Source organism: Caloenas nicobarica, chromosome 35, assembly GCF_036013445.1.
Source record: "Caloenas nicobarica isolate bCalNic1 chromosome 35, bCalNic1.hap1, whole genome shotgun sequence".
NCBI classification, from domain to species: Eukaryota; Metazoa; Chordata; class Aves; order Columbiformes; family Columbidae; genus Caloenas; species Caloenas nicobarica.
Window position 1 is genome coordinate 916,230 of NC_088279.1, and position 22,533 is coordinate 938,762.

Here is a 22,533-nt window from a genome sequence, read left to right on the forward strand (position 1 = left end):
TTCCATGTTGTGTCTTCTTTCCATGTTGTGTCTTCTTTCCATGTTGTGTCTTCTTTCCATGTTGTGTCTTCTTTCCATGTTGTGTCTTCTTTCCATGTTGTGTTCTACGTGTTCTACGTGTTCTACGTGTTCTACGTGTTCTACGTGTTCTACGTGTTCTACGTGTTCTGTTCATTCTTTTTCCATTTTTTATCTTGAAATGATCTTTTTCTTTTATTTCTTTATGTTCTAATTTTTCTTTCTACTTTCCGCTTTTCTTTTTCTGCCATTTTCTCTTTTCAATTTATTTATTTTTTCTTTATTCACGATTTGTCATCACCCCTTTCTCCCGTCCCCCCGCCCCGCTCCGCACCGCCCCCTGCAGGCCGGGTGACGCTCTACTACCAGCAGGGCTGCACGTCCGCCCTGAACTGCGGCCGCGAGCGCGCCTCGGACGCCGAGTCCCGCCTGACGTCGCGATATTCGTGCTGCGAGACCGACCTGTGCAACGACGAGTGGGGCGACGACCCCACCGACTGACCGCGGGGTCCGTCCCGCCCCACGTGGCGCGTCCGCGGGGTCGTCGCCCGTGATTTAACGCCCCGAATTAGCCCCGATCTGGTTTCGGCTCTGGGGAAATAAACCGATAACTGGCAGCTGGATTTGGCTCGTGTGTGTGTATTATTTTTTCTCCTCCTCCTCCAGGCGGACGTTCCTATTAAGGTCTCTTCGCACTCAGCATTCCTGGTGGTCTTGGGAGCAGCTCGTGGCCCCGAACACGATCTTACTGCTAATACCCCGAGGACAAGCCAAGGTCATGTCGTATTTTTTTCTGTGCACAGCCAGGAACTTTTGGACTTTGCACCAAGGGTTGGGAAGAAGAAGCATCAGGAAGCCACCAGGAATAAACAATTGGTACATTGAATAGATATTGGGCATTTATTTCACCCAAAATGCCCTAATGGGTCAACAGGCGTTGAGTTGTCCATCCAAGAGATGTTGAGTTGTCCATCTAAGAGAAGAGTTGTCTGTCCAACAGATGTTGAGTTTTCCATCCAAGAGGAGAGTCGTCCGTCCAACAGATGTCGAGTTGCCCATCTAAGAGAAGAGTCGTCCGTCCAACAGATGTTGAGTTTTCCATCCAAGAGAAGAGTCGTCCGTCCAACAGATGTTGAGTTTTCCATCCAAGAGGAGAGTTGTCCTTCCAACAGATGTCCAGTTGTCCATCCAAGAGGAGAGTCGTCCGTCCAACAGATGTTGAGTTTTCCATCCAAGAGGAGAGTCGTCCGTCCAACAGATGTTGAGTTTTCCATCCAAGAGGAGAGTCGTCTGTCCAACAGATGTTGAGTTTTCCATCCAAGAGGAGAGTCGTCCGTCCAACAGATGTTGAGTTGTCCATCTAAGAGAAGAGTCGTCCGTCCAACAGATGTCCAGTTGTCCATCTAAGAGAAGAGTCGTCCGTCCAACAGATGTCCAGTTGTCCATCCAAGAGAAGTTGAGTCATCCACCCGGCGTGGACAACAAATGGTCCTTCAGGAGGTGCCCAACTCTTGCTGTTGACTTGAGATGGAACCCAAAGGAGAGCCGGGGCACTGGGGAGGGTTAAATGGTTGCGGGGACTTCGGAGACAGCATTTGGGTTTGGGGACAGGTGGAGGGAGGTGCCGGGAACGTGATCCCGGCGCTGGGAAAAGAGCTTTGGCACCGAGCGGGAGAGCAGAGCTGAGGAGGAGGAGGGGGGAAGAAGATCATCGGCGGGTGCCCATGGGGGAGGGCGAGGAAGGGTAAGTGAGACGGGGTGGGGAGGGTGACAGGAGGGGACGAACGGGGGGACCGAGGGGGCCGGGGAAGGAGCAGGAGCCGGAGAAGCCACCGAGATGTCGGAGGCGTCCAGGGCCGGGTTTCTTCGTTACCACGTGGTGGGACGTCCGCCCAGGTCCCGCTGGGACCCCCCGGCCACGCGCCTGGGTCCCCACCTGCCCCCCGTGCGAAATTTGGGGCGATTCGGGAGGATTTCCATTTCCTACAGCTCCGTGCCGAGGTATGTGGGGGGCGGCAGGGGGCGCTTGTCTGTCTGTCAGTCCCTTTTTTTCCCCTAAATCTTGTTTTTTTCCCTTCTCATTGTGTCTGTTGAGGCATTTTACTCTTTTTTTTTTTTTTTTTTTATTTGCTATTTTTGCATCTCTGGGTTTCTCTCCTGCTCACAGGCTGATGAAAAATCTATATATGACACACAAAAAAATACATAGTTTGTGTTTATCTACAGATCAGGAGACACGGAAGGTGGGAGAAAAAGCAATTTTTCATTTCCATAGGGAGTGTTGCTTTTGCTTGTGTGTATAAATATATTTCAATGTATATGAGAAGGGGTAGGTGGATTAATATACAGAGAAGTTGAGATGGTCTGCAGAAAAAAATCCTTTTCCAGAGGGAATTATGTACATAGAAATGGGTATAATTGCATATGTAGGGATATATATGTGTGTGCATATATATCGGCTTCTATATATGAGCATCTGAATATATACATATAAATATATATATATATATTCTGCTATTCACCTGAGTCATTTGTTCTGTGTTATTTATTTATATGGGTCATAGCAAGCACCAGTATTTAGATTTTATTTTCCCTTCCAAGCCCAGAATTCTTTATAAACCGAGCTGGAAAAGCTCATTTCTAGTCCCAAATGAACAAGTCAGGATGAAAACAACCTGTAATACGAAGCAGAAATCCTTCACAAACCCCCAGCATCAGGACACCGGGAGTAATTTTGCTAATTTTGCTAATTTAGCTCGTCCGGTGCGACCTCTGGGGTTGGGGTTTGTCCCTCTTGGTGTCCCCAAGGGAAAGGTCCCAACCTGGAGATGTCAACGGGGTCGCCTTAAACCAGCATTTATGGGTAGAATCGGTTGACCTGTTTTCAAGTCCTCGTTAGGAGAAGATGAATCACGCTCCATGTTCCTCTGCTGGCGGTAATTTGACCCCCCCATAAGTAACGAGGCGACTGTCACTCATTTTTATTTCTGTTTTCCATAAGAGCAGGTGGAGACAAACACGTTATGGACAAAACCCAACCAATGAGGTCCTTAAATCTCAATTCCTCTGCATATCTCAATTCCTCTGCATATCTCAATTCCTCTGCATATCTCAATTCTTCTACGTATCATCAATTCTACTACATATCTCAATTCTTCTACGTATCATCAATTCTTCTACGTATCATCAATTCTTCTACATATCTCAATTCTTCTACGTATCATCAATTCTACTACATATCTCAATTCTTCTACATATCTCAATTCTTCTACATATCTCAATTCTTCTACATATCTCAATTCTTCTACATATCTCAATTCTTCTACATATCTCAATTCTTCTACGTATCATCAATTCTACTACATATCTCAATTCTTCTATGTATCATCAATTCTTCTATGTATCATCAATTCTTCTACGTATCATCAATTCTTCTACGTATCATCAATTCTTCTACGTATCATCAATTCTTCTACGTATCATCAATTCTACGTATCATCAATTCCTCTACGTATCATCAATTCTTCTACATATCAATTCTCCTTCCCATTTAAGGCAAAACCTCCAAACCTGCACAAAATATTCTTAGAAAGCAAAAGAAAAAAAGCATTTTTTTTAGATGCCGGACCCCAATCCCACCGTCGATCTTTACGGATTTGGGAAACCCGCCCCCAGATCTCGACACGGGTCTCGCGTTCGCGTGTGTTCCCTTTATCCCGTTGCTTTTTATGGCCCCTGTTGGGACCTGGAGCTCGACCAAGTTCGCCTGAGTCCACAGCTCGAAGCGTCGAGGGTGAAATGAGCCCAGATGGTGCCTGGAGCGGCGCCCGGAGCAGCTGCCGAACATGAGCCGCAGGGCTCGGGTCTCAAATTTAGCGCCGGCTCGGCCAAAAAAAGCAACGGGACCCGGATTGGGCGCCGCGTCCCGAGTTGGTTCCCTGGAAATCACAATGAAAAAAGGGCTGATAGGTCGGGAGCACAGGGGTGCAAGGGTCGGGAGCACAGGGGTGCAAGGGTCGGGAGCACAGGGGTGCAAGGGTCGGGAGCACAGGGGTGCAAGGGTTGGGAGCAAAGGGGTGCAAGGGTCGGGAGCACAGGGGTGCAAGGGTTGGGAGCAAAGAGGTGCAAGGGTCGGGAGCACAGGGGTGCAAGGGTCGGGAGCAAAGGGGTGCGAGGGTTGGGAGCACAGGGTTGGAAGCAAAAGGTTGCAAGATTGGAAGCAAAGGGTTGTGAGATTGGGAGCGAAGGGCTGTGAGGTCAGGAGCAAAGGGTGCGAGGTTGGGAGTAAAGGGGTGCAAGGGTCGGGAGCAAAGGGGTGCAAGGGTCGGGAGCACAGGGGTGCAAGGGTCGGGAGCACAGGGGTGCAAGGGTTGGGAGCAAAGGGGTGCAAGGGTTGGGAGCAAGGGGTGCAAGGGTTGGGAGCAAAGGGGTGCAAGGGTTGGGAGCACAGGGGTGCAAGGGTTGGGAGCACAGGGCTGGAAGCAAAGGGCTGGGAGCACAGGGTTGGAAGCAAAAGGTTGCAAGATTGGAAGCAAAGGGTTGTGAGATTGGGAGCGAAGGGCTGTGAGGTCAGGAGCAAAGGGTGCGAGGTTGGAAGCAAGGGGGTGCAAGGTTGGGAGTAAAGGGTTGCAAGATTGGAAGCAAAGGGTGCAAGGTTGGAAGGAAAGGGTCAGAAGGAAAAGGGTTGCAAGATTGGAAGCAAAGGACTGCAAGGTTGGGAGCAAAGGGTGCAAGGTTGGAAGGAAAGGGTCAGGAGCAAAGGGTTGCAAGGTTGGAAGCAAAGGGCTGCGAGGTCGGGAGCAAAGGGTTGTGTGGTCGGGAGCAAAGGGTGCAAGGTTGGAAGGAAAGGGTCAGGAGCAAAGGGTTGCAAGGTCAGAAGCAAAGGGTTGTGTGGTCGGGAGCAAAGAGTTGCGAGGTTGGGAGCAAAGGGTTGGAAGCAAAGGGTTGCAAGATTGGAAGCAAAGGACTGCAAGGTCGGGAGCAAAGGGTGCGAGGTTGGGAGCAAAGGGTCGGGAGCAAAGGGTGCAAGGTTGGAAGGAAAGGGTCAGAAGCAAAGGGTTGCAAGATTGGAAGCAAAGGACTGCAAGGTCGGGAGCAAAGGGTGCAAGGTTGGAAGGAAAGGGTCAGGAGCAAAGGGGTGCAAGGTCGGAAGCAAAGGGGTGCGAGGTTGGGAGCAAAGGGCTGTGAGGTCGGGAGCAAAGGGTGCGAGGTTGGGAGCAAAGGGTTGGGAGCAAAGGGGTGCGAGGTTGGAAGGAAAGGGTCGCAAGGTTGGAAGCAATGGATGCAAAGTTGGAAGGAAAGGGTCAGGAGCAAAGGGGTGCGAGGTTGGGAGCAAAGGGTTGGAAGCAAAGGGTTGCAAGATTGGAAGCAAAGGGTTGTGAGGTTGGAAGGAAAGGGTCAGGAGCAAAGGGTTGCAAGGTTGGGAGCAAAGGGGTTGTGAGGCTGGAAGGAAAGGGTCGGGAGCAAAGGGTTATGAGGTCGGAAGCAAAGGGTGTGAGGTTGGGAGCAAAGGGTCAGGAGCAAAAGGGTGCGAGGTTGGAAGGAAAGGGTTGTGAGGTCAGGAGCAAAGGGTTGTGAGGTCGGAAGCAAAGGACTGCAAGGTTGGGAGCAAAGGGTCGGGAGCGAAGGGGTGCGGGGTTGGGAGCAAAGGGTTGGAAGCAAAGGGGTGCGAGGTCGGGAGCAAAGGGCTGTGAGACTGGAAGCAAAGGGTTGTGAGATCAGGAGCAAAGGGTGCGAGGTTGGAAGGAAAGGGTCGGGAGCAAAGGGTTGCGAGATTAGAAGCAAAAGGGTGCGAGATTGGAAGCAAAAGGGTGCAAGGTTGGAAGCAAAGAGTTGCAAGGTTGGAAGCAAAAGGGTGCGAGACTGGAAGCAAAAGGGTGCGAGATTGGAAGCAAAGGAGTGCGAGGTTGGAAGCAAAAGGGTTGCGAGATTGGAAGCAAAAGGGTGCGAGACTGGAAGCAAAAGGGTTGCAAGGTTGGAAGCAAAAGGGTGCGAGGTTGGAAGCAAAAGGGTGCGAGACTGGAAGCAAAAGGGTGCGAGATTGGAAGCAAAAGGGTGTGAGATTGGAAGCAAAAGGGTGCGAGATTGGAAGCAAAAGGGTGCGAGATTGGAAGCAAAGGGTGCAAGATTGGAAGCAAAGGGGTGCGAGATTGGAAGGAAAGGGGTGCAAGGTTGGAAGCAAAGGGTGCGAGATTGGAAGCAAAGGGTTGTGAGATTGGAAGCAAAGGGTTGTGGGGTCGGAAGCAAAGGGTTGTGAAGTTGGAAGCAAAGGCTTGTGAGATGGACAGCAAAGGGCCGGGAGCAAAAGTATTTGTGCTGGTTTTCCTCCCCCTCCCTTTGTCCGTGCCCTGACGCCGAGCTCTCCGTTGGCAGTTTAAGGAAACCGGAGCCCGTGGGCGCCGCCTCGGTTCCTGGAACAGCAACGCCCGCCCGGGGCTGCCTGCCAAGCGTCCACGTCGCGGCGAGCGGGGCCGCGGCCATGGCCGCCGTGTTCCTGCCCGGCAGCCTCCAGGACGAAGCCACTTGCTCCGTGTGCCTGGAGTTCTTCAAAGACCCCGTGTCCATCGAGTGCGGGCACAACTTCTGCCGGGCGTGCATCGCCAAGAGCTGGAAGGGCTTGGCGATGGATTTCCCCTGCCCGCAGTGCCGGGAGGTGTTCCAGGACAAGAGCTTCAGGCCCAACCGGCAGTTGGCCAACATGGCCGAGATCATCGGCCACTTCGCCCAGCGCGGGGCCAAGGGCGCCGAGGACGAGGGGCTGTGCCCCAAGCACCGCGAGGCGCTCAAGCTCTTCTGCAAGGACGACCGGAGGCCCATCTGCGTGGTGTGCGACCGCTCGCGCGAGCACCGCCCGCACGCCGTGCTGCCCGCCGACGAGGCGGCCGAGGAGTACAAGGTGGGCGCCCGTCCGGCTGTCCGTCCGTCCGCCCGCCCGGCGCCGCGCGTTTGTGCTCGTCGAAACCCGCCCCCCCCAGCCCCAAAATTTCGGGATATTGGGTCATTTCTGCACCTGGGGGGTAGCGTGCGATTAATTGATTTCATGTATTCTGATTAGTTTAATGTCACCTGAGCTTTGCCTCCCCCCTCCAAATGTGCAAAACCCCCAAATTTTGGGGTTTTGGATAATTTCTGCACCTGGGGATAGTGTGTGATTAATTGATTTTGTTAATTCTGATTCATTTAATGTCACCTGAGCTTTGCCTCCCCCCTCCAAATGTGCAAAACCCCCAAATTTTGGGGTTTTGGGTCATTTCTGCACCTGGGGATAGTGTGCGATTAATTGATTTCATGTATTCTGATTAGTTTAATGTCACCTGAGCTTTGCCTCCCCCCTCCAAATGTGCAAAACCCCCAAATTTTGGGGTTTTGGATAATTTCTGCACCTGGGGATAGTGTGTGATTAATAGATTTTGTTAATTCTGATTCATTTAATGTCACCTGAGCTTTGCCTCCCCCCTCCAAATGTGCAAAACCCCCAAATTTTGGGATTTTGGGTCATGTCTGCACCTGGGGATAGTGTGCGATTAATTGATTTTGTTAATTCTAATTAATTTAATGTCACCTGAGCTTTGCCTCCCCCCTCCAAATGTGCAAAACCCCCAAATTTTGGGATTTTGGGTCATTTCTGCACCTGGGGGGTAGCGTGCGATTAATTGATTTCATGTATTCTGATTAGTTTAATGTCACCTGAGCTTTACTAAGCTCAGCCTTACCCCTGCAAAGAGCTGGTTGATGTTTCCTACCTGGAAACCTCCCCCTCCAAATGTGCAAACCCCCCAAATTTTGGGATTTTGGGTCATTTCTGCACCTGGGGATAGTGTGCGATTAATTGATTTCATGAATTCTGATTAGTTTAATGTCACCTGAGCTTTGCCTCCCCCCTCCAAATGTGCAAAACCCCCAAATTTGGGGATATTGGGTCATTTCTGCACCTGGGGATAGTGTGCGATTAATTATTTCATGAATTCTGATTAATTTAATGTCACCTGAGCTTTGCCTCCCCCCTCCAAATGTGCAAAACCCCCAAATTTTGGGGTTTTGGGTCATGTCTGCACCTGGGGGGTAGCGTGCGATTAATTGATTTCATGTATTCTGATTAGTTTAATGTCACCTGAGCTTTGCCTCCCCCCTCCAAATGTGCAAAACCCCCAAATTTTGGGGTTTTGGGTCATTTCTGCACCTGGGGGTAGCGTGCGATTAATTGATTTCATGAATTCTGATTAATTTAATGTCACCCGAGCTTTGCTAAGCTCAGCCTTACCCCCTGCAAAGAGCCGGTTGATGTTTCCTACCTGGAGACCTCCCCCCTCCAAATGTGCAAAACCCCCAAATTTTGGGATTTTGGGTCATGTCTGCAGCTGGGGATAGTGTGTGATTAATTGATTTTGTTAATTCTGATTAATGTCACCCGAGCTTTGCTAAGCTCAGCCTTACCCCCTGCAAAGAGCTGGTTGATGTTTCCTACCTGGAAACCTCCCCCCTCCAAATGTGCAAAACCCCCAAATTTTGGGATTTGGGGTCATTTCTGCACCTGGGGGTAGTGTGCGATTAATTGATTTTGTTAATTCTGATTAGTTTAATGTCACCTGAGCTTTGCCTCCCCTCTCTAAATGTGCAAAACCCCCAAATTTGGGGATTTGGGGTCATTTCTGCACCTGGGGATAGTGTGCAATTAATTGATTTTGTTAATTCTAATTAATTTAATGTCACCTGAGCTTTGCCTCCCCCCTCCAAATGTGCAAAACCCCCAAATTTGGGGATATTGGGTCATTTCTGCACCTGGGGATAGTGTGCGATTAATTGATTTTGTTAATTCTAATTAATTTAATGTCACCCGAGCTTTGCTAAGCTCAGCCTTACCCCCTGCAAAGAGCTGGTTGATGTTTCCTACCTGGAAACCTCCCCCCTCCAAATGTGCAAAACCCCCAAATTTTGGGATTTTGGGTCATGTCTGCAGCTGGGGATAGTGTGTGATTAATTGATTTTGTTAATTCTGATTAATGTCACCCGAGCTTTGCTAAGCTCAGCCTTACCCCCTGCAAAGAGCTGGTTGATGTTTCCTACCTGGAAACCTCCCCCCTCCAAATGTGCAAAACCCCCAAATTTTGGGATTTGGGGTCATTTCTGCACCTGGGGGTAGCGTGCGATTAATTGATTTTGTTAATTCTAATTAATTTAATGTCACCTGAGCTTTGCATCCCCTCTCTAAATGTGCAAAACCCCCAAATTTTGGGGTTTTGGATCATTTCTGCACCTGGGGATAGTGTGCGATTAAATAATTTCATTAATTCTAATTAATTTAATTAATTTTAAATTGAACATCGCACTGCGGGCAGTCGGGCTCCGGCCGATGGAGCAAAAAACCTGCGTCTATTTTAGGTCTGGGCGAGCGCCCAAAGGTGAATCTGAGCTGACTTAAAACCTGGCTGGACTTTGTGCCGGGAGCAAAGGCGGCGGCACAATGAAAATCGTGCATTTTCCAACCCCCGGATTCCTCTGTCTCCTCTTCTTGTGCTCATGGGAGCTCACGGGGTTGTAAATGTGGGTGTACGGGTGAGCGCTGGCTGAGCTGAGCCGGCGTGTTTGCTCGGTGAGAGTTGACCCTAGGTTTCCCTTGCTTGTCTTTGCACGGCTGCAAAGAACAAACAGGCAGAAAAATGCAAAAAAAAAAAAACACCAAAGGGGGAGGCAAATGCCAAAAATAAAAGGAGCAAATGCAAAAAAAGAAAAAAGGGAGCAAATGCAAAAAAAGAAAAAAGGGAGCAAATGCAAAAAAAGAAAAAAGGGAGCAAATGCAAAAAAAGAAAAAAGGGAGCAAATGCAAAAAATAAAAAGAGGAGGAAATGCAAAAAAAGAGGAGGAAATGCAAAAAAAGAGGAGGAAATGCAAAAAAAGAGGAGGAAATGCAAAAAAAAAGAAAAAAGGGAGCAAATGCAAAAAAGGGAGTAAATGCAAAAAAAGAAAAAAGGGAGCTAATGCAAAAAAAGAAAAAAGGGAGCTAATGCAAAAAAAGAAAAAAGGGAGCTAATGCAAAAAAAGAAAAAAGGGAGCTAATGCAAAAAAAGAAAAGGGGAGCAAATGCAAAAAAAAAGAAAAAAGGGAGCAAATGCAAAAAAGGGAGCTAATGCAAAAAAAGAAAAAAGGGAGCTAATGCAAAAAAAGACAAAAGGGAGCTAATGCAAAAAAAAAGACGAAAGGGAGCACATGCAAAAAAAAAGAAAAAAGGGAGCACATGCAAAAAAAAAGACGAAAGGGAGCACATGCGAAAAAAAAAGACGAAAGGGAGCACATGCGAAAAAAAAAGACGAAAGGGAGCACATGCGAAAAAAAAAGGCGAAAGGGAGCACATGCGAAAAAAAAAGGCGAAAGGGAGCACATGCGAAAAAAAAAGGCGAAAGGGAGCACATGCGAAAAAAAGAAAAGGGAGCACATGCAAAAAAAGAAAAGGGAGCACATGCAAAAAAAGAAAAGGGAGCACATGCAGAAAAAAGAAAAAAAGGAGCACATGCAAAAACGGGAGTAAATGCAAAAAAAGAAAAAGGGAGCAAATGCAAAAAAAAAGAAAAAGGCAGCAAATGCAAAAAAGGGAGTAAATGCAGAAAAAGAAAAAAGGGAGCTAATGCAAAAAAAGAAGGGAGCTAATGCAAAAAAAAAGAAAAAAGGGAGCAAATGCAAAAAAAAAAAAAAGGGAGCACATGCAAAAAAAAAAGAAAAAAGGGAGCACATGCAGAAAAGGGAGTAAATGCAAAAAAAAAGAAAAAAGGGAGCAAATGCAAAAAAGGGAGTAAATGCAAAAAAAGAAAAGGGAGCTAATGCAAAAAAAGAAAAAAGGGAGCTAATGCAAAAAAAAAGAAAAAAGGGAGCACATGCAAAAAAAAAGAAAAAAGGGAGCACATGCAAAAAAAAAGAAAAAAGGGAGCACATGCAAAAAAAAAGAAAAAAGGGAGCACATGCAAAAAAAAAGAAAAAAGGGAGCTAATGCAAAAAAGGGAGTAAATGCAGAAAAAGAAAAAAGGGAGCTAATGCAAAAAAAGAAGGGAGCTAATGCAAAAAAAAAGAAAAAAGGGAGCACATGCAAAAAAAAAGGAAAAAGGGAGCACATGCAAAAAAAAAGGAAAAAGGGAGCACATGCAGAAAAAAAGAAAAGGGAGCACATGCAAAAAAAGAAAAGGGAGCACATGCAGAAAAAAGAAAAAAAGGAGCACATGCAAAAACGGGAGTAAATGCAAAAAAAGAAAAAGGGAGCAAATGCAAAAAAAAAGAAAAAGGCAGCAAATGCGAAAAAAGGGAGCACATGCAAAAAAAAAGAAAAAAGGGAGCAAATGCAAAAAAAAAGAAAAAAGGGAGCACATGCAAAAAAAAAGAAAAAAGGGAGCACATGCAAAAAAAAAGAAAAAAGGGAGCACATGCAAAAAAAAGAAAAAAGGGAGCACATGCAAAAAAAAGAAAAAAGGGAGCACATGCAAAAAAAAGAAAAAAGGGAGCACATGCAAAAAAGGGAGTAAATGCAGAAAAAGAAAAAAGGGAGCTAATGCAAAAAAAGAAGGGAGCTAATGCAAAAAAAAAGAAAAAAGGGAGCAAATGCAAAAAAAAAGAAAAAAGGGAGCACATGCAAAAAAAAAAGAAAAAAGGGAGCACATGCAGAAAAGGGAGTAAATGCAAAAAAAAAGAAAAAAGGGAGCAAATGCAAAAAAGAAAAAAAGGGAGCAAATGCAAAAAAAAAAAAAAGGGAGCAAATGCAAAAACGGGAGTAAATGCAAAAAAAGAAAAAGGGAGCACATGCAAAAAAAAAGAAAAAGGGAGCACATGCAAAAAAAAAGAAAAAGGGAGCAAATGCAAAAAAAAAGAAAAGGGAGCAAATGCAAAAAAAGAAAAGGGAGCACATGCAAAAAAAGAAAAGGGAGCACATGCAAGAAAAGAAAAGGGAGCACATGCAAGAAAAGAAAAGGGAGCACATGCAAAAAAGGGAGTAAATGCAGAAAAAGAAAAAAGGGAGCTAATGCAAAAAAAGAAGGGAGCTAATGCAAAAAAAAAGAAAAAAGGGAGCAAATGCAAAAAAAAAGAAAAAAGGGAGCACATGCAAAAAAAAAAGAAAAAAGGGAGCACATGCAGAAAAGGGAGTAAATGCAAAAAAAAAGAAAAAAGGGAGCAAATGCAAAAAAGAAAAAAAGGGAGAAAATGCAAAAAAAAAAAAGGGAGCAAATGCAAAAACGGGAGTAAATGCAAAAAAAGAAAAAGGGAGCACATGCAAAAAAAAAGAAAAAGGGAGCACATGCAAAAAAAAAGAAAAAGGGAGCAAATGCAAAAAAAAAGAAAAGGGAGCACATGCAAAAAAAGAAAAGGGAGCACATGCAAGAAAAGAAAAGGGAGCACATGCAAGAAAAGAAAAGGGAGCACATGCAAAAAAAAGAAAAAAGGGAGCACGTGCAAAAAAAAGAAAAAAAAAAAAAAGAAAAACCAGTAATATCTTCTCTCTTTGTCCCTAGGAGAAAATCCAGGGCCGCCTGGATTTCCTGAAAAAGGAGCGTCAGGAGCTGCTGGAGTTTAAAGTGAACGACGACAAGAGAACCCAGGAGCTCTTGGTGCGTGGGCACAAACGCCACAACTGTGGTCGTTGCCACCATTTTCTGCTTTTTGCGTGGGCTTTTCTTGTCTGTTTTTTGCAACAGCGGCCTGCCGAGAGCCGCGGTTCCATCCGCGACGCCAAAGGCGGAGCGTGTAGGCCCGGTTTTAGTTTTTTTGAGGGCTGTGCTGCCCAAGGACGCGTTTCCCGGAGCAAAATGTCCCCGTTTGTCCCCGGGGCTTTGTCTCGGAGGGGACCGGTTGGTCTGGTGGTGACGACGAGGAGGAGCTGGGACGTTGGCCGAGCCGATGGGCAGACCACGACTAGGCCGGGCCTGGGGTTTATCGGAGGATAAAGATGGCCGTGTCGGGGCCTTTCGGGCTCTGTCAGTCTCTGTCGCAATCTGTCAGTCTCTCTCGGGCTCTGTCAGGCTCTGTTGGGCTCTGTCAAGCTCCTTTGGGCTCTTTGTGGCCTACCAGGCTTTTTCAGGCTCTGTAAAGCCTGGTCTTGCTCTGTCAGGCCTTATCAGGCTCTGTTGCGTTTTGTCAGGCTTTGTCAGGCTCTCCTGGGCTTTGTCAGGCCCTGTCAGGCTCTGTCAGGCTCTGTCGGTCTTTGTTGGGCTCTGTTGGTCTTTGTTGGGCTCTGCCATGCTCTGTCAAGCTCTACTGGGCTTTGTCGGGCCCTGTCAGGCTCTGTTGGGCTTTGTCGGTCTTTGTCGGGCTCTGTCAGGCCTTGTCAGGCTTTGTTGGGCTCTGTCAGGCTCTGTCAAGCTCTACTGGGCTTTGTCAGGCCCTGTCAGGCTCTGTTGGTCTCCGTCTGACTCTGTCCGGCTTTGTTGGGCTCTGTCCGGCTTTGTTGGGCTCTGTCAGGCTCTGTTGGGCCCTGTCAGGCTCTGTCAGGCTCTGTTGGGCTCTGTCCGGCTCTGTCAGGCTTTGTTGGGCTCTGTCAGGCTTTGTTGGGCTCTGTCCGGCTCTGTCAGGCTTTGTTGGGCTCTGTCATGCTCTGTCAGGCCTTGTCGGGCTTTGTCGGGCTCTGTCAAGCTCTACTGGGCTTTGTCAGGCCCTGTCAGGCTCTGTTGGGCTCTGTCGGTCTTTGTTGGGCTCTGTCATGCTCTGTCAGGCCTTGTCAGGCTTTGTCGGGCTCTGTCAAGCTCTACTGGGCTTTGTCAGGCCCTGTCAGGCTCTGTTGGGCTTTGTCAGGCTTTGTTGGGCTCTGTCCGACTCTGTCAGGCTTTGTTGGGCTCTGTCCGACTCTGTCAGGCTTTGTTGGGCTCTGTCTGACTCTGTCAGGCTTTGTTGGGCTCTGTCCGACTCTGTCAGGCTTTGTTGGGCTCTGTCTGGCTCTGTCAGGCTTTGTCGGGCTCTGTCCGGCTCTGTCAGGCTTTGTTGGGCTCTGTCAGGCCTTGTCAGGCTTTGTTGGGCCCTGTCAGGCCTTGTCAGGCTTTGTTGGGCCCTGTCAGGCCCTGTCAGGCTTTGTTGGGCTCTGTCAGGCCTTGTCAGGCTTTGTTGGGCTCTGTCAGGCCTTGTCAGGCTTTGTTGGGCTCTGTCAGGCCTTGTCAGGCTTTGTTGGGCCCTGTCAGGCTCTGTCAGGCTTTGTTGGGCTCTGTCCGGCTCTGTCAGGCTTTGTCGGGCTCTGTCCGGCTCTGTCAGGCTTTGTCGGGCTCTGCCCGGCTCGGTCAGGCTTTGTCGGGCTCTGCCCGGCCCGGTCAGGCTTTGTCGGGCTCTGCCCGGCTCGGTCAGGCTTTGTTGGGCTCTGCCCGGCTCGGTCAGGCTTTGTTGGGCTCTGTCCGGCTCGGTCAGGCTCTGTTGGGCTCTGTCCGGCTCGGTCAGGCTTTGTTGGGCTCTGCCCGGCTCGGTCAGGCTTTGTTGGGCTCTGTCCGGCTCGGTCAGGCTTTGTCGGGCTCTGCCCGGCTCGGTCAGGCTTTGTTGGGCTCGGTCAGGCCTTGTCAGGCTTTGTTGGGCTCTGCCCGGCTCGGTCAGGCTTTGTTGGGCTCTGTCCGGCTCGGTCAGGCTTTGTCGGGCTCTGCCCGGCTCTGTCAGGCTCTGTTGGGCCCTGTCAGGCCCTGTCAGGCTTTGTCGGGCTCTGCCCGGCTCTGTCAGGCTTTGTTGGGCTCGGTCAGGCCTTGTCAGGCTCTGTCAGGCTCTGTTGGGCTCTGTCCGGCTCTGTCAGGCTCTGTTGGGCTCTGCCCGGCTCGGTCAGGCTTTGTTGGGCTCGGTCAGGCCTTGTCAGGCTCTGTCAGGCTCTGTCGGGCTCTGTCAGGCCCTGTCAGGCTTTGTTGGGCTCGGTCCGGCTCGGTCAGGCTTTGTTGGGCTCTGCCCGGCTCGGTCAGGCTTTGCTGGGCTCGGTCAGGCCTTGTCCGGCTCTGTGAGGAGCTGCTCTGGGCGGGTTCTCCTGGACGAGCCTGTCCCCGGTTCGGGCGGCGGGCCCAGCAGATGATGACGAGGGGCCACGGGAACCTTTTGTCCGCCGGGCCTGACCTCGGCGTCATCGAGCCCACAACACTGCCGGGCGCCCCGAATTAACCTCGGCGCCCCAAAAGCCGCGGCGGCCGCTCAGAACTCTTCCTCCCGCCGCGTTCGGTCCCCCCAGAAAACCATCGAGAGCGAGCGGCAGAAGCTGCTGCTGGAGTTCGAGAAGCTGCGGCAGTTCCTGCGGGAGCAGGAGCGCCTCCTGCTGGGCCAGCTGGACAAGATGGAGACGAGCATCGGCCGGCGGCAGAACGAGAACATCACCGACCTCTCCAAGGAGATCGCGCTGCTCAACAAGCTCATCGCGGAGCTGGAGGAGAAGATCCAGCAGCCCATGCTTGAGTTCCTCAAGGTCGGGACCGTCCCCCGCGGAACGAGCCCCCAGGCCCAAGTCGCGACCCTTTTTAAGCATGTTTTCTGGATGTGTTTTGAGGACGAATGTCCTTTTTTTTTCCTTTTTTTCGGCCCATCTTTAACGAGATGGCGCGTGGTGGTGCCCGAGCGCCCCGGGCTCCGCTAGGCCAGGAATAACACACAGCGACAAGCTCTGGCTTAGGAACGGCCTAAACCAGGGGTGTGCTGTTCAGATTTAATCGCCTCCTGGCCGCGGAAGGGGTTTTTTTTTCGGGTCAAAAACGACTTATTAACGAAGCTGGAAAGTATGAGGGAGCAGATGGAGCCCAGGGATCGATTGCATCGCCAAGACCAAAGCTGGCGCCCATCCAGCCCTCCCCGTTACCCGAATCCTCCCTCCCAGACTAAGCCGGGCTTGAAAAACAAACCCGAGCTGCCCGTCCTAAAATCGAGCGTTTCAGCCCCCCCCTAGCCGAGCGGCGAAAAGTTTTTAATTGGCGATCCAACCGGCGATTTTTAATCGATATTTCGATTAAGCGACCTAGGCCGAGCCTCCGCGGGGTTAAACTCCCTCCCAGGCTTGTAAATATTTGCAGACGCTTCCAGGGCTTTGGCGACGGGTGGGAACTCGTTCCGAGCGGCCTGTGCTCGAAGGAACCCGTCGCAATAGGCGGTTTTATGGGTTTTTTTAAAGGGCGGATTAGAAATCCTGAGCCAGCTCCAGGCTCCTGTCGCAGTCCCTGGGAGGTGGGCCTGGCTTTGCGTTGCCTTTGAACCACGGCCAATGTACCTTCTGGGGTTTACGCCCCGTTTTATTAACGTTATTTTAAAGGCATTAGGAAGGGTAAACAGTGGCACAGGCCGCATTAAACCCGGTTGCCATCTCAGCGAATTTTCGCCGTTATTGAGGGTGTTTCGAGCTATAATTTTGGAACCCGAGAGGATTTCACTCGCTCTCTTTTTCCTTCCTAGGACGTGATGAACGTCATAGCCAGGTATGATCGCCGTGTCTCCCCTCCTTTCGCACTTTTTTTGCCCCAAACCAGCGTTATTTGAAGGTCGGTGCCCACAGTCCGAGCCCCGGGTCTCTACCAGCTCCTGGAAAACTCAGTTTTATCGCAAAGTATTTTCCTGCCAAGTGGGTCCTTCGAGGTCAGGTGAGACCAGAAACCCCACGTCGTCTTATTTTCCCGATAACTATTAACCCGGCGACCACTTAAGCTCCAAAAAATGAAATTTAAGCCGGGGCAGGAGCAGCTGAGAGGGGTGAACCCAGCACAAAAACACCCTTTTCGGCCCATTTTTCAAAGCTGACATGTAAATCCCAGTGGGGAAACAACAGTGATATTTTATTCTTTCCCCTTTGCTTTCCCCTTTGCTTTCCCCTTTGCTTTCCCCTTTGCTTTCCCCTTTGCTTTCCCCTTTGCTTTCCCCTTTGCTTTCCCCTTTGCTTTCCCCTTTGCTTTCCCCTTTGCTTTCCCCTTTGCTTTCCTTTTTTCCCTTTTTCCTTTTTTTCCCTTTTTCCTTTTTTTCCTTTTTCCTTTTTTTCCCTTTTTCCCTTTTTCCCTTTTTCCCTTTTTCCCTTTTTCCCTTTTTCCCTTTTTCCCTTTTTCCTTTCCTTTTTTCCCTTTTTCCTTTCCTTTTTTTCCCTTCCTTTTTTTCCCTTTTTCCCTTTTCCTTTTCTCCCTTTTCTCCCTTTTCTCCCTTTTCTCCCCTTTTCTCCCCTTTTCTCCCCTTTTCCCCCTTTTCCCCCTTTTCCCCCTTTTCCCCCTTTTCCCCCTTTTCCCCCTTTTCCCCCTTTTCTCCCTTTTCTCCCTTTTCTCCCTTTTCTCCCTTTTCTCCCTTTTCCCCCTTTTCCCCCTTTTCCCCCTTTTCCCCCTTTTCCCCCTTTTCCCCCTTTTCCCCCTTTTCCCCCTTTTCCCCCTTTTCCCCCTTTTCCCCCTTTTCCCCCTTTTTTCCCTTTTTTCCCTTTTTCCCTTTTTCCTTTCCTTTTTTCCCTTTTTCCTTTCCTTTTTCCCTTTTTCCTTTCCTTTTTTCCTTTCCTTTTTTCCTTTCCTTTTTTCCTTTCCTTTTTTCCTTTCCTTTTTTCCCCTTTTTCCCTTTTTCCCTTTTTCCCTTTTTCCCTTTTTCCCTTTTTCCCTTTTTCCCTCCTTTCCTCCTTTCCTCCTTTCCTCCTTTCCTCCTTTCCTCCTTTCCTCCTTTCCTCCTTTCCTCCTTTCCTCCTTTCCTCCTTTCCTCCTTTCCTCCTTTCCTCCTTCCCTCCTTTCCTCTTTTCCTTTTTTCCTCCTTTCCTTTCAATTTATTTTAATTTACTTTAATTTTGTATTTATATTTATATTTTTATTATTTTTATTTTCCCACTCTTTTCTTCGCAGGAGCGACGACGTGCGGTGCCAGAAGCCGGTGCCCGTGTGCACAGACATGAAAATGCACGTCTGCAATTTCTCCCTCAAGACCGTCGTCCTCGAGAAAGTCCTGAAGAAATTCAGAGGTGGGCAGAAATAAAACCAGGGCGGGGGACAGGTTTAAAATTAGGCCTGGCCTTTAGCAGGTGCTGGGGATGTCTCGGGATCCGCATGCCCGGCCAGCTGGACGGAAATAGGAGAATAAAATTATTTTGGCAAGGACTTTTGGAGATGTGCACGGACAGGAGGAGACTCCCCCGGCGGGGGAAGGAAATTCAGGATTTTTTTTTTTTTTTTTTAAAGGGGAAAAAACCCCCCAATCTGGCACGTTAATTCTCCTTAATTTTTTGTGCAATAAAACCCGCAATTTTCACATCTTGAGGCCGGGCTAAGTCGAGCTTTGCACGTAAAAACCACAAGATGGTGCTGAAAGATTTGGAAAGGAAGGAAACGCCAGAAAGCAGAAAAAAAACAAAACAAAACCAAAAATCTTAAATGCAAACTATGCCCTGGAGCAATAATAGGCTGAAAATATTGTACTAAAAGTTTGAAGCTCGTAATACAACGAGAACAAAATACGGCAGGGCATGATAAATAAGGTTTAAATAAGCCCTGTGTTCTCCTGATGCTGAGAAGCTTCTCTTTTAAGTTTAAAAAAATAAATTTAAAAAATACGGGTATTTTGGGGCAAAAAATAAAGAAACGTAGCTGGAATTTCCTCAGCTCTTGCTGCATCCCGTGTTGGCAAAGGTGGGACTTTGGCAACGGGATTTGGGGGTAAAAATCCCCGTAAAGGAGAGTTTGTGGCTCTCGTAGCGTCGCCGTTCACTTGCCTGTCTCTTCTTTTCAGAAAACCTGCGGGACGAGCTGGGAAGAGGTGAAAAAGGTATTTAAGACGCGGCGAAGACCTTAAGTTGTGGTTATTTGGGGTACGTTTGTTAACATCTAAACTGCCTCCTCTCAAAATTAGGCCCGGGCTTCCTGCAGAGTCGATGGTGAGAGGAGGCGTCTCTAAGCCAAGCTTAAGCCTGGACTTGGCTTTTCCCTCACCATGGACTGTCCAGGGAGCCGAAGAGGAGCAGCTCTTGAGGTTGGGAGGGGGCTCAACGACCCGTAAAACCAATCCAATCGCCAAAATTCTCGAGTGACCGCCCCTGTCGCCAACAGAGGACCTGACGCTGGACCCCGACTCGGCCAACCACCTCCTCATCCTCTCCGCGGACCTCAAGACGGTGCGGATGGGCTGCAGGAAGCAGGACCTGCCCGACAACCCCAAGAGATTCGACACCAACTCGCGGGTCTTGGCCTCCACCGGCTTCAAGTCCGGGCGGCACTATTGGGAGGTGGAGGTCGGGCCTTCGGATGGTTGGGCCTTCGGCGTGGCCAAGGAGTCGGTGCGGAGGAAAGGCCTGACGCAGTTTTCTCCCGAAGAAGGGATCTGGGCCGTCCAGCAGAACGGCGGGCGATACTGGGCCGTCACGTCGCCCCAGCGCACCCCGTTGTGCCCCGGCCAGAAGCTCAGCAAGATCAGGGTCTACCTGGACTACGAGGGCGAGGAGGTGTCGTTCTACAACGCCGACAACATGCAACACATCTTCACCTTCAACGTGGCCTTCCAGGAGAAGGTTTTCCCCCTTTTTTCCGTCTGTTCCACCGTGACCTACATCAAACTGTGCCCCTGAGACTTCTTGTGGGCTTCGCTTGAGGTCCGTGGGCTTCGCTTGAGGTCCATGGGCTTCGCTTGAGTCCCGTGGGCTTCGCTTGAGGTCCGTGGGCTTCGCTTGAGGTCCGTGGGCTTCGCTTGAGGTCCATGGGCTTCGCTTGAGGTCCGTGGGCTTCACTTGAGGTCCATGGGCTTCACTTGCAGTCCATGGTCTTCGCTTGAGTCCTGTGGGCTTCGCTTGAGGTCCATGGGCTTCATTTGAGGTCCATGGTCTTCGCTTGAGGTCCATGGTCTTCGCTTGAGGTCCGTGGTCTTCGCTTGAGGTCCGTGGGCTTCACTTGAGGTCCATGGGCTTCGCTTGAGGTCCGTGGGCTTCACTTGAGGTCCATGGGCTTCACTTGAGGTCCATGGGCTTCGCTTGAGGTCCATGGGCTTCACTTGAGATCCGTGGTCTTCACTTGAGATCCATGGTCTTCGCTTGAGTCCCATGGTCTTCACTTGAGATCCATGGTCTTCGCTTGAGTCCCATGGGCTTCGCTTGAGGTCCGTGGGTCTCACTTGGACCACGGTGATGGGCGCTAGAGACTCAAATCAGGACGAGGTGTGTGTGGGGGTCTTCAGATCAGCCTAAACCAGAACTAAACCAGAGAGCAGCTGTTGGAACCGTCAGCAAAGCCCAGGAGGTTGTGGTCACCACCTTAAGCCCAGCTCAACCCAACCCTTGGGCGAGGAGGTTGGCGGCTCCATGTCTGACCATGGACAGGTGGTTTTATCTTCTCGCGTGGGCCTAAGGATCAGCGTTGAAGCTGGTGGGAGGTTTTGGAGCATCAACGACTGAAAAATTGAAGTGTTTGGCAGGTAAATGTCTTGTGGGAAAGGCAGAGAGGACACTTTGGACGCTCATCCAAAGATGGAACAGGCCAAGGTCCTTTCTTCTCAATCAAATCGAATCAAATCAGGAGGTTCTTGATTAAATTGAATCTAATCGGGAAGTTCTTGGTCAAATTGAATCAAGTCGGGAAGTTCTTGGTCAAATTGAACCAAGTCGGGAAGTTCTTGGTCAAATTGAACCAAGTTGGGAAGTTCTTGGTCAAATTGAATCAAGTTGGGAAGTTCTTGGTCAAATTGAATCAAGTTGGGAAGTTCTTGGTCAAATTGAATCAAGTTGGGAAGTTCTTGGTCAAATTGAATCTAATCGGGAAGTTCTTGGTCAAATTGAATTAAGTTGGGAAGTTCTTGGTCAAATTGAATCAAGTTGGGAAGTTCTTGGGCAAATTGAATCAAATCGGGAAGTTCTTGGTCAAATTGAATTGTCGGGAAGTTCTTGGTCAAATTGAATCTAATCGGGAAGTTCTTGGTCAAATCGAATCAAATCGGGAAGTTCTTGGTCAAATTGAATCAAGTTGGGAAGTTCTTGGTCAAATTGAATCAAATCGGGAAGTTCTTGGTCAAATTGAATCAAGTTGGGAAGTTCTTGGTCAAATTGAATCAAATCGGGAAGTTCTTGGTCAAATTGAATTGTCGGGAAGTTCTTGGTCAAATTGAATCTAATCGGGAAGTTCTTGGTCAAATCGAATCAAATCGGGAAGTTCTTGGTCAAATTGAATCAAGTTGGGAAGTTCTTGCTCAAATTGAACCAAGTCGGGAAGTTCTTGGTCAAATTGAATCTAATCGGGAAGTTCTTGGTCAAATTGAATCAAGTTGGGAAGTTCTTGGTCAAATTGAACCAAGTCGGGAAGTTCTTGGTCAAATTGAATCTAATCGGGAAGTTCTTGGTCAAATCGAATCAAGTTGGGAAGTTCTTGGTCAAATTGAATCAAATCGGGAAGTTCTTGGTCAAATCGAATCAAGTTGGGAAGTTCTTGGCCAAATTGAATCAAATCGGGAAGTTCTTGGTCAAATTGAATCTAATCGGGAAGTTCTTGGCCAAATTGAATCAAGTTGGGAAGTTCTTGGTCAAATTGAACCAAGTCGGGAAGTTCTTGGTCAAATTGAACCAAGTTGGGAAGTTCTTGGTCAAATTGAATCTAATCGGGAAGTTCTTGGTCAAATTGAATCAAATCGGGAAGTTCTTGGTCAAATTGAATCAAGTCGGGAAGTTCTTGGTCAAATTGAATCAAATCGGGAAGTTCTTGGTCAAATTGAATCAAATCGGGAAGTTCTTGCTCAAATTGAATCAAGTTGGGAAGTTTTGCTCCTCCTGAAACGAATTTAATGCGGATTTCCCGTTATTTTATTAGGCTGTCGCTCCCAACGAACTGCAGTCACCACTTCTACGCTCTTATTTTATTTTATTTTAATGAGTTTGGCTTTAATTCCCCATTATTTAAAGCCGCAGCAGCTCTCATGAAGGCCGAGCTGTGAGCAAAATGACTGAATTTTCTGCGTTCCACCCAATTGCTGTAGAAATTCTATAAATAAGTAGAAATCCCTGGAAAAATGAAGGAGACGCGATATTTCTTACATTGCGATTTGGTGTTTGTCTTGTTCATACATGAGAAACGCTGTTTCTGCAACAAAAAAACCATCACACGAGCGGACCGGAAACCTCAAAATAAAGCCCAAAATAAAATGTTGAAGGTGCTACATGAGTTGAGATTCTCCTCTTGGTTATTCCCGACTGCAAACGGGCCGGAAAACGCCAAAATTGGGAGTTGAAGGGTTGTCCTGCTTGGGATTTAAGTCTAAAAAAAAAAGAATTTAAGTGGTTGGTCGGTGGGTTTTGTGGGTTTTTGGGCGATGCTGGAAATTTGGGGCAATTCATGTGGTTTTGGGGGGATGCTGGAGATTTGGGGCGATTCGGATGGTTTTGGAGGATGACAGAGATTTGGGTCAATCCAGCTGTTTTTGGGGATGCTGGAGATTTGGGTCCGTTCATCTGGTTTTTGGGGATACCGGAGATTTGGGGCGATTAAGGCGTTTTTGGGTGATGACAGAAACTTGAGGTAATTCAGGCGGTTTTGGGGCCCGATGGCGATTTGGGGCGTTTGAGGCCATTTTGGAGGACGACAGATTTGGGGCAATTGAGGTGGTTTTTGGATGATGATGGAATTTTGGGGCAAC

At 48.7% G+C, this 22,533-nt stretch overlaps 1 protein-coding gene across 8 annotated transcripts; it reads left to right on the plus strand.

Annotated features, from left to right (window-relative positions):
• The first annotated feature begins 1,708 nt into the window (after positions 1–1,708).
• TRIM7 (tripartite motif containing 7) lies at positions 1,709–22,061 on the plus strand. 8 transcript variants are annotated; one of them, XM_065654788.1, is made up of 9 exons: positions 5,018–5,075; positions 5,220–5,436; positions 6,391–6,913; positions 12,504–12,599; positions 15,170–15,400; positions 16,375–16,397; positions 17,778–17,893; positions 18,658–18,693; positions 18,975–22,061. In XM_065654788.1, exons 2-9 carry the CDS (start codon positions 5,300–5,302, stop codon positions 19,487–19,489), a joined length of 1,677 nt encoding a protein of 558 aa, XP_065510860.1. In that variant the 5' UTR covers positions 5,018–5,075; positions 5,220–5,299; the 3' UTR covers positions 19,490–22,061. The 8 variants fall into 8 exon arrangements, with proteins under 8 accessions (XP_065510861.1, XP_065510858.1, XP_065510862.1 ...); XM_065654789.1 differs by lacking the exons at positions 5,018–5,075; positions 5,220–5,436 and adding an exon at positions 1,709–1,762; XM_065654786.1 differs by lacking the exons at positions 5,018–5,075; positions 5,220–5,436 and adding an exon at positions 1,817–2,019.
• Positions 22,062–22,533: the final 472 nt, after the last annotated feature.